Below are 11,670 nucleotides of genomic sequence, written 5' to 3'. Positions count from 1 at the left end.
AGCTAGATTAGGATTAATTTGGTTAAGGTTTAATTAATTTTCTTACGTTCATTCAAGTCCCTGTGGGTTCGACCTCGTTCTTGTCAAACTATTCTTCGGTACGGTTCGTACACTTACAAGAACTTTGTTGTGAAATTTTAAAGTACTTGCAAGTGTACGAACCGTACTGAAGTATAGTTTGACAAGAACAAGGTCGAACCCACAGGGACTTGAATGAACGTAGGAAAATTAAATCAAATCTTAACCAAATTAATCCTAATCAAGTTTAATAAAAATTGGTTGCTTTCAAAATTAAATAAACGAAGCAAATAATAAAATTAAGCAAATAGTTAAACTAAGCAAAAGATATAAAGCAATAAAAAGATGCAAACAATCAAGGGAAAGGAATTAAGGTTTTGGAATCCGCCTTGTAAGTCATATCAGCATATATTTATGATTATTAATTTTTCTCAACTCACTACATGATAATCTAGAAATCAATCTTGCTATCATGGAAAATATTCTCATTAAAATCCTTATTTTAAAAATCAAAAGAATGTTCTTCTTCGCTTCTTAAGTATAAAATCAAATCATCAATTATATCCATAGCCAAAAAAATCACAAGATATATCAAATTCTAAAAATCAAATCATAAATTGTATCCATTGACAGACAAATCACAAGCGATATCCAATTTTATAATCAAGAATTAATAAACCAAGCATTCAATTAATTAATATAAATCATAAATCATGAGAAAAACATGATCGAACTCATATCTAGAATCCTATCTTAGTCAATTGATATAAAGTAAGAACAATTTAAATCATTAAAGAACAATTATTGTGAGAAAAATCAAATCACATAAATTATACTGATAATCCTTAACAAGGTATCATCCTCAATCCTAATTATAAATTTAGCTACTCATAGTAATTGAAAGAAAACACAAAAATAAAATACTAAACATTAAACTAGAAAAATAATTAAAACTAACTATCATGGAAGAGGTAGCCGCAGCTCTCTATACATTCAGCCCTAACACTAGCCTCACTGAATTTTGCCCTAAAGAGTCTTTAAATAGGTTAAGGAATCCTATTACAAGTTGAATTCTCGTTTGGAGAAAATCCTAGATTTTTAGGCTTTAATTAACCGACGATTTTGGCCCATTTAATATCTGAATTCGGACTTTTGGTAAACTAAAAAATTATAGCCCTTTAAGTTAACTTTCCAGCCCAACTTGAATCATCACCATTGGACATCTGAGCCGAAAGTTATGCCAAAAATGCTAACTGATGTGCAGTCTGAAATTCTAATCCGAATTGGACTTAGATTTGGTGCAAATTTCATTTGAGTCCCTGCTCCAACTGGACTTAAATTTAATTGGGTTGGTCTTCTTTAACTTTATCATGGGCCTTATAAAAGTAACGTCCATTAGTTTTCTTTTTTGTACAAATCCACTTATTTAATTCCATTCTCCTACAAAAGACAAATTCATGCAATAAGATTCAATTAAGCACAAAATTGATTATTCAGCATTATTTCAAAGCCAAATATGAAATGCATGAATTATCTCAAAATAAGTACGATAATGCTTTCTAACAATGATATAAATATGCAAAATTAAGCTATTATCAATGCACATCAAACTTTAAAATTCCACACCAGTAATGTTCATGATGTGTTACCAAATGAAGCTCTAAAGTATATTTTCTAAATGAAAAATGAAAGCATGAAACTAAATGTACTTGCATAGTTGCATGCATGGTGGTTTTTACAGGATGCATTAATTGGTATTTAGAAGAATCTTTTGATTTTAAGTAACGCAATTAATAAGGTAATTAGAAGAATCTTTTGGTTTTGTCTAATGCGGGCATGCGGCTAAAGCTTTGGAAGAAAAAAAAAAAGAGCCAACAACAAACATCCAACTATCCAAGATTACTTTTGGGAGGCATCATGCTTGTTATAATAGAATTGACTTTTTATCCTAATAGCAAGTTTAGCAGTAGTGTAGGTTGAGAAATAAGATTCTCCTAACCCAGCTGAATTTACTAAGTTCAAGGAAACTACAACTAATAGTACTAAGGCCACATTTGGATTCGGCTGAAATGTTTGCGTCTGCATTTTTCCATTTTTTTTTTTTCACGCGTTTTTGAGATTGCGGCTACTGTGCATGAACAGTAGCCGCAAAGTTGGACTTTTCAAACTTTTTTCAGCCAATCAGTGCATACCATGTACTATTTACGGACCCACAAATTTCACTTTTCAGCAACTTTTTCATTAAAAATGGGTCCCACGGTACTATTTACACATTTAAAAATTATTTTGCTACAGTGTTTTTCAGTTTTCAGTTTCAGTTTTCAGTTTTCAGCTGTATCCAAACAGACCCTAAGAGACCGGTCCACTTGACCATCCTTCTTTATATTGAGGCTGTCACCACAAGTTTTAAAATCACCTCTTAAGACAACCTACATTCAATTCTTTCTAGCAACAACTTGTAAGGCCCAGAGAAAGGCAAATGCTTGATGCATCAACTTGCAAAGGAGAACACCTCTCATGCAAATAGATAAAGTGTGCACATAAGGTACTTTTATTTGGTTAAACCTAAGAATTAACTAGAAATATAAGGCAATAAAGTTAACGCATTTGATTTGTGATGTGAAATGGCTTCATTTGTTTAAAGATATTAAAAAAAAAAAAACTCATAGTGTTTTTTAGTGTTTTTTATTTATTGGGGGATGGTTTTTTATAGTTGATGAAGCACAAAGTGTAGTGGACATCATACTTGCCTTTTTTGCTAAGTCAAAAAAGGCATGTTGATCTATTAATCATGACCAAAACCTTAAATTTGGCTCATTGCAAATATCATTTTTAGTATTTTAATATATATTTCATCATTAATATTAGCAAAAAAACATATTGCAAAGTATATGTTTATAGATGTTTAAAAGGATATGTTTATACATATTAAACCAATATGTTTATATTTTCTAAAAAAAACCAATATGTTTATACACATAAATATTCAATTACTTCAAAGTTTTCCTCTCCCACCATGTATCAATTTGGTTCTTAACCTTTCAATTGTATCAATTTGGTCCTTTATATTTCAGTATCATGTCATTTTGGTCCCTGTCATTATAAATTAGATAGAAAAATCTAATGTTTCAAATGAAATAATAAAAAATTGAGTTACTCGCCACATCATCTACCACATATATAGCCAAATTATAAAAAAAAAAAAAAAAAAAAAAAAAAAAAAAAAAACCAACCAAATTTCTATTTCCACTTGAGTTAAGTTGGGGAAAAATTAAAAAATTATATACATGAAAATTAATGTTAACTTTTCATCATCATTCATGGTTTCGCAATAATAAGGATTGTAAATGGGTCTTGTTGTGTTTATTTGAGTACTTGCTTATTAATCAACCAAATTTCAGGTATAACAGTAGTTAATTTTGAATTTCAGTACCACAAAGGACCATCCTAACCATACATATTCTAGGTTGAAAACTTTAAAATACATGCAGCTTCAACAAAGAAAAGTCACTGAAAGTCAAAGAATCAAGTTGTTTCTTAGGAAGCCTTTTTAGTTATTCACACAAAATGCAACTGAAGTGGAAAAATCAACCGTAGTTGATACTGCTCCAACCAATTTGATTATATCTCTGGAAGCTCATAAGAAAGAAATTGTTTGTTGAAATATCCTCATCAGTTGATTCGTTCTTTTCATCTTTAAAAAAAATTCATTACCTTTTTTTATATTGGGTTTGCCATTCAATCATGGCATAAGGGATCTTTGTGAATATCATTTATTTCAATATATATATATATATATATATATGTTCAATATATATATATATATATATATGTTCAATATATATATATATATATATGTTCAATATATATATATATATATAAATGTCATCTTTATAGGTATTAAAAAGAATATGTTTATACATATAAATAAAATATGTTTATATACATAAAATTTTTTTTTTTAAACAATAAAATTAGGACATATTTGGTACATTGAATAAAGATTACAACATGAACAGTATTCTTTATTATTAGAGATAAAATGAATTGTAATGAAATAACTAAACATATTCATACTTTTGGCTGTAAGTTATAATGTTCGTTGGACTAGATCCTCCACTGGATTTGCCCTTCTCATGTTCTCCCTCATCTTCGCCATAACCTTCCTCATCTCGTCCATTTCCTTCTCCAATTGTGGCACCCTTCTTGACGTGGTACCCCTTGATTGGCTTTCAGGTTCAGTGTTTCCCCTATCTTCCTGATTTTGGGCTTGACCTTCAGTATACCCCTCATATCATTGCTTCTTCAAATTAATCTCCCTGGTCAATTCCTGATTTTGACGAGTTAACTCCACCATGGCGGCTGCCATAGATTGCAAGTGTTGAACAAAGGATTGTGGCATTACTGGGGCTGATAGACGATCGCGATGAGGGTTGCTTGAAGCATCCCTACTCTCTTAATGGCCCAGGCTGGTAACCCTCGATCTGGTTCGAACCAATCAACCTTTTGTCATAGAAAGACAAATTGCAAAGCAATCGGACTGCTTCCTACAGACGGCGCCAACTGATATTGCACAGGATCAGTAGGCTGAATGCTTCAACTTCAATGGGCTTATGGTTGTAGTGAAGTCCTGCAAAGATGAATGCACTTATCAAAAAGGTGACCGGGGTGAATCGGCCAAGTCCTCTCCGATGAATAAGTCAATTTCTCTCTCAAAAATCAAGTTCCAACTTCTGGGGAGTAATGTTAGAAAAAACTTGCCTTGATTTGATACCGGTTGGTCTCTATATAGAGAACCTTGAAGCGATTATTGATTTAGTAACTTCCCCAGGATTTGTGGAAATCAACGAATTCTGACATAACTTCCTCAACGGCTATAGAAGTTACAACTGCTGAGGGAAGTTAAGAATTTGTGAGGAATTTGTGGCAATGAATACGGGTTTAATTCCCACTCCAAAATTCCGTGAGAATTCCCCAAGTGTCATGTGGTCGTCCATGCGCTTTGCCTTTGGACGACTCCTTTATCCATAGACAACCTTCCTAAATGTTTGGCCTTTGGCTCACGGACGACCCTTATGGACGAACCAGAGATGAGCAATTTTTGCTATCCCATCAATATCTATATTTAAAGAAATATCTTAATTATACCTTAATATGGCTCATTGTAAATATCATTTTTATTATTTTAATATATATTTCATCATTATTATTAGCAAAAAAAAAAAAACATATTGCAAATTTTATGTTTATAGATGTTTAAAAGGACATGTTTATACATATTAAACCAACATGTTTATACACATAAATATTCACTGGCTTCACCCTTTTCCTTTCCCTCCACTAGTTCTAAAAAAAGGGTTATAAATTATATAAATGATTCCTATCTCTTACACCATATGTCAATTTGGTTCTTAATATTTCAATTGTATCAATTTGGTCATTTATCTTTCAGTATCATGTTACTTTGGTCCCTGTCATTATCCATTAGATTGAAAATTTTGATGTTTCAAACAGAATAATAAAAAATTGAGTTACTTGCCACATCATCTACCACATATATAGCCAGATCAGAATCTAAAAAAAAAAAACCAAATTTCTATTCCCACTTGAGTTAAGTTGGGGAAAAATAACAAAAAATTGTTCTCTTTTCATCATCATTCATGGTTTCGCAATAATAAGGATTGTAATATTGGTCTTGTTGTGTTTATTTGAGTAATGGCTTATTAATCATCCAAAGTTCAAGTATTGTAGTAGTAATATTGAATTTAAATACCATTCTCAAGTTCTCCTGCCAATGCATGATAGGCAAATGAGTCAAAGTACAATAAACCTTCTACAAAGTAAAGTCATTGAAAGTTAAAGAAAGATGTCGCTTCTTATGTTTGTTATCAAAAGTATGCCAAGTTAGGAAGCCTTCTTTTAGTTATTCACACAAAATGCAACTGAAGTGGAAAAATCAACCACAGTTGATATTGCTTCAACCAATTTGATTATATCTCTAAGGCCTCGTTTGAGAGGAGGGAATGGAATGGAAATAAATGAAAAGAATAATTTTAGAATATTTTTCCCTTCTCTTGTTTGGGAGTTTTAATGGAGGGAATGGAAAGCTCTTCCCTTGTTTGGGAGTTTAAGTGGGAGGGAATGGAATGAGTAGGAGGGAACACTTATTCCTCTCTATTCCCTTAAAATCTCAAATTTTCATTCCCCTCGAAATTGGGAGGAATGGGAGATAATGGAATTAAATTTAATAATTTTTTTTACTAAAACTCCCAAAATACCCCTATACATGGGAGAGAATGGAATGAGTAGGAGGGAACACTTATTTCTCTCTATTCCCTTAAAATCTCAAATTTTCATTCCCCCTCGAAATTGGGAGGAATGGGAGGGAATGGGACTAAATTTAATAATTTTTTTTACTAAAACTCTCAAAATATCCCTATATATTCAACTCTTTATTTTAAAATAGGGGTCTAATAGTAATATTGTCATAAAATGATTCTATTTCATTCCCTCTATGTTGCTCCCAAACAAGATTACTTACATTCCATTCATTTTCATTCATTTCCATTCCTTTATATTAAAACATCCAATCAAGGTTACTTGATTCGATTTGATTCGATTCGATTCCTTTCCCTTACTTAAATACATTCAATTCCATTCCATTTCATTCCTTTCCTTTCCATTCCCTTATGATTACTCCATTCTATTCCATTACATTCCCTTATAAACTCCTAAACAGAGCCTAAAAGCTCATAATTAAGAAACTATCATTGAAATATCCTCATCCGTTGGTTCGTTCTCTTCACATTTAAAAAAAAAAAAAAACAAAATCATTACCTTTCTTCATATTGGGTTTGCCATTTAATCATAGCATGAGGGCTCTTTGTGAATATCATTTATTCCACTATATGTGTGTGTGTGTCCTCATTATTGAAAAAACATATTAAAAAGTCATCTTTATAGATATTAAAAAGAATAGGTTTATATACATAAAATTAGTTTTTTTTTAAAGACCATAAAATTAGTTTTTTTTTTAAAGACCATAAAATTAGGACATATTTGGTACATTAAATGAAGATTACATTGTTGCCTTCTTCTTTTCTTTTCATTTTTTCTGTTGAGATAAATAGATAGTGGGGGAAAAGTAGATAGGGTTCAAACTGCATATATAGAAACCACAAAAAATATCATTATCAGTAAACTATTAAGAAACTTCTTTGATTATTTTTCCCATTCAATAAATAAATTAGAAGAATTTGAACTTAAGTTCTTTGCTTTTTCTATAAGAAGCGAATTAGATAATATTAGTGGCTCACAAGATTTTTAACTCACTAAAATAAATTTAAAGAAGATAATAACTTTGGAAATCATACGGCAAGGACAATTGCATTTCAAATGGACTAGGGAAGGAGCTGCCTATTTTCAATAACCAGGTAGCAATGCTAAGTTGTTTTAACGTAAAAAAATTACAGTGAACTCCTGGGAGTTCCCTCTCCATATTTTTTCAATACAAAGATTTTCAGCTTTCCTTGTCACAGGAACCATTTGTACGACAGGTAAAGTCATGAAATTGTAATTAGAGAAGTTAAACTTTGATTTGTATAATAGCTCGCATGTGGACATCTTAGATATTTTAACTCTGATTTTAATGGTTCCTATTTTAATAGGATCTAAATGGAGGAACTATTTTGCCGCAAATGATGAAAGTATAACGAGTGGGAGAGAGAGAAAAGCCTAGAAATCTGATCAAAAAACAAAGCCTAGAATTATTTTATTTTATTTTTTTTTTTTTTGAGAAAGAAAAGCCTAGAAATTGATTACTTTCTCAGGTTTTTTTTTTTTTTCAATTTAACAAAAACTAAATTTTTTGAGAATAAAATAACTTTTAACTTTTATAATACATTAGCATAAAAATTATTAAAACAATTTTAATAAACATTATACAAATAAGTTTCTGAAAACTAAAAACTATCCAATTTAATAATGTATGTTTGGGTAAAATTTGTCTTTTATAAATATGTCTGATAAGTGTGATCAAAACTTATATGATTTAATTCTTATTTTGCCCCCGTCATATCATAATTCAGCACGTAAAACGGTTCAATCCCATATTGAACAAACAAATTGCCAAATGAAACTATACAATTTTTAAATAAATAATAAATAAATAAACTTTTATTTATTTTAATATTTTAAGTTTCACCATTTCTCTTTACTTTTACATTGAATATTAAAAATGAATCACAAAACATATATAATTGTGAAAGTTTACAAAAAGTTCGTTCTTTACTATTTTTATTTTTTTTTATTTTTTATCATGGACAACAACAAATATACTCTAGCCCACCGATAGAATAGCACGTGTAAGCGCATCGGAATTGCACTTGACCTTTTCTCAACCACAAATGGTCGCTACTCCTCATTCGCTACTGACCCTCGTGTTACGTTCACGAGTGTCTGTCATAGTTACAGAGGTTGTTAGATACATAGCCGTGACAGGAAGCCACGTTTGAGTGAAAATTAAATTACAATGTGAGAGTGAGAGTACAAAAAGTTGCCACCTCATGCTGTTACCTAACATTTCTTAGGTAGATTGCCCAAAGCTTCTCTGCTCTTTAATGGTCAAGGGCATTTTAGTCTATCAGTAAATAAACTAAGAGATATTCTAAACAATATAAAATGTTACAACTTTCCTGCGTGGTAGGCAGGGAATTGACTGCCTGTAATTTTTATCGCAACTATTCTATAAATATAAGATACTGCAAATAAGTAATTAATTGTCGTCGGCCACTTCATATGGAACAACCATTATCCTATGCGGCGCACAGTTTGGCGGTATGGTACTCATTGTGAATATCCTTTGTCAACATATATATAATAACATGGCCTACTATCCTAGTACGATAATAAATATGCCAACAAATCCAAAGAGTGAATGATATACGTGTGTAGTTTAGCACCCACACACAATTCACTAAAGTCCTTTGCTCTCGTGTAGGTTTAGGAAAGGAAGCTGCTTGGAAAGGCGTTGCTAAGTGCTATACTAGTGACTAGTGAGCTACAAACTAAAAAGAGAAAGATACGCTTTTGCTTTGCCTCTACTCCATCTCTCTTTTATTTCCTTTGATTTGCCATTTTAAAAGCTATAGAGAGGGAAAAGCCAAAACTGTTTTGGGTTTTGTGGTCATAATAATGGCTGGGTTGAAGAATATTGTGGCTGTTGCTTTGGTTATGATCGTCTCTGTGAGCCTTGAAGGCAAATGGGTTGGAGCCCAAGTGCACCATGTGGTCGGAGGTGACCGTGGGTGGGACCCAGCTACCAATCTCTCTTCTTGGTGCTCCGGCAGAATCTTCAGGGTCGGAGACAAAATCTGTAAGACCCCTCTATTGTACTTTTAATTTCTCTGATTTTAATTAAAATACTATATTGTATGTTATTGCTGTGGTAGGTCTGGAAAAAAATTAGTTGCAATTGTTTTCTCGTGCTTTTTTTGCTTTTGGCATTGCTTCCCGTGTGAGTCCCATTAAAGAAAAATTAAATTTTCTTACCAACCAAACAAAGGGTTCCTCACAAATTTCATTTTCAATTTAGCCAGCTGGTCTACTTTCATTTGTCAATCTTATACTAATTCCAAAAAACCAATAATCCAACGGCAAATCGAGCACTCTCGTCTTGTCCACTCAATTGTAAGCCACTTGTTGAATGAATATCCTCCTCACAATGAAAATTTAGATGCTTTCAGCTTTACCTTAAACTTGTATTTTTTACTACTTAAAAATATAAAAAAGAAAAAGAAAAAGTGTTAGTGTTACTTACAGTATTAGTTAAATTACTAAAAGAAAGGGCAGAGGCCTTTTCTTAGTTCAGAAGTAAAAACAGAAGGTCAATAGCTACCATTCAACCAAAAAAAGGTGACACAGAGAAGTTAATTTAGGGCATGTAACTGCTATCACTTACTCTTTTTTTCTTTTCACTACAAGAAAGGGCAGAGGCCTTTTCTTAGTTCAGAAGTAAAAACAGAAGGTCAATAACTACCATTCATCTAGAAAAAGGTGACGTAGAAAAGTTAATTTATGATACATAACTGCTATCACTTACGCATGAGCTCACTATTTTTTTTTCACTACCAAAAAGGACTGAGGCCTTTTCTTCGTTCAAAAGTAAAAACAGAGGGTCAATAACTATCATTCATTGAGAAAAAGGTGATATAGAGAAGTTAATTTAGGGCACGTAACTACTATCACTTACTCATGAGCTCACTATTTTTTTTTCAATACTTACACTTTTTTTCAAGTCACATAATTATGGTAAAAAAATTGTGAAATAAGTATTTAGCATAATCATAAACTAGATTATTTCCTTTTTAAAAGAAATTAAAATAATTGAAAAACATAAAGAGTTTCATTGGCTTTGATTTTATTTATTTATTTATTATTATTATTATTATGAGTATATCTTTAAATGAAATGGAAGTTGTGCTGTGCATGGGCAGGGTTCACATACTCCGCAGGACTAGAGAGCATCGTTGAGGTGAAACAGCAGGATGAATACTTGTCGTGCGATATCAGCAATCCAATCAGAATGTACACGGACGGCTTGGATAGCATCTCATTGGACGGGGAAGGGATCCGCTACTTCGTGAGCAGCAAGCCAGACAGCTGCAAGAACGGCCTGAAGTTACACGTGGAGGTGCTGCCTCAGGGAACACCTGATGATTTCCAAAAAATAGCTGCATCAGAGTCTAAGGCCTCCAATGGCTATGTGTCGGCTCTTGCTTCTGGGCCCACAACTCCTTCCGGTTCGGCCCATCTCATTGGAAGCTCCATCCTCTTAGCATTTGGGTTCCTTTGCTATGCTATTGGTGCCTAGACACAAATATGAAATATCTTTATCTTTTATCCACAGTAATTCTAGTTTTTGAGTCACGAGTTTTATGGGTATTGGCTAAAGAAAGAAAAAAAAAAAGACTTTTTTTGGACTTGTTATTATGTGGTATTTTTAAAATAGTACTTGCAGTGGTTGTGTTTGGATTGGGATTGTTATGAATTATGTAATCTGATAAAAATATTCAGCCCTTACAGCTTGCAATTGTTTACAATTATATGCATGATAATATATTGTCTTAATTTTGTACGACTTTATGTGATTAATATTTAAGACATAATTTATTGTTAGAATGGTTTTTAGTGCTCCAACCGAAAGTCTTCACTCTTATTATAGATTACTTGGGAGATTTGAATATCCTCGAGTGTTAGTATTTACTTAAAAAAAATGATAATCCCACCGCTTTGGTCGAGTGTCACTAGACACTAGTGGGCACGTAAAAAATATTGAATCCAATTTAAATCATATTAAATAAAAATGTTGAGCCGTTCTCTATTGACTACTAAAGAATAAATACTGGAAATTGTCTATTTCTTTTTTTTTTTTTGATAAATTGTCTATTTCTTTGAAGACAAAGGCAATCCTAAGGTGATATAATTTTCAAATAAAGGCACTATATTCCAAGGGCTATTATATTAGATTATGAGTTCAACGTTGCGCACAAAGAAAGATCCTTTTCCTTATTCTTTCTTTTGCCCCCGTTCCCTAGGGACAAAGTTCAGCTGAATTTAATGAGAAAATACACCACATGAATTTTATTTTATTTT

General features: G+C 32.0%; 1 protein-coding gene across 1 annotated transcript; it reads left to right on the top strand.

Annotated features, from left to right (window-relative positions):
- The first annotated feature begins 8,802 nt into the window (after positions 1–8,802).
- On the top strand, positions 8,803–11,155 carry LOC115993025 (early nodulin-like protein 2). The gene is made up of 3 exons (XM_031117293.1): positions 8,803–8,853; positions 9,017–9,391; positions 10,512–11,155. Exons 2-3 carry the CDS (start codon positions 9,211–9,213, stop codon positions 10,886–10,888), a joined length of 558 nt encoding a protein of 185 aa, XP_030973153.1. The 5' UTR covers positions 8,803–8,853; positions 9,017–9,210; the 3' UTR covers positions 10,889–11,155.
- The last annotated feature ends 515 nt before the right edge of the window (positions 11,156–11,670 follow it).

This window comes from Quercus lobata, chromosome 5, assembly GCF_001633185.2.
Source record: "Quercus lobata isolate SW786 chromosome 5, ValleyOak3.0 Primary Assembly, whole genome shotgun sequence".
Classification (NCBI taxonomy): domain Eukaryota; kingdom Viridiplantae; phylum Streptophyta; class Magnoliopsida; order Fagales; family Fagaceae; genus Quercus; species Quercus lobata.
The sequence above is the reverse complement of the archived record's forward strand: the minus strand, read 5'-3'. Positions and strand labels throughout refer to the sequence as shown.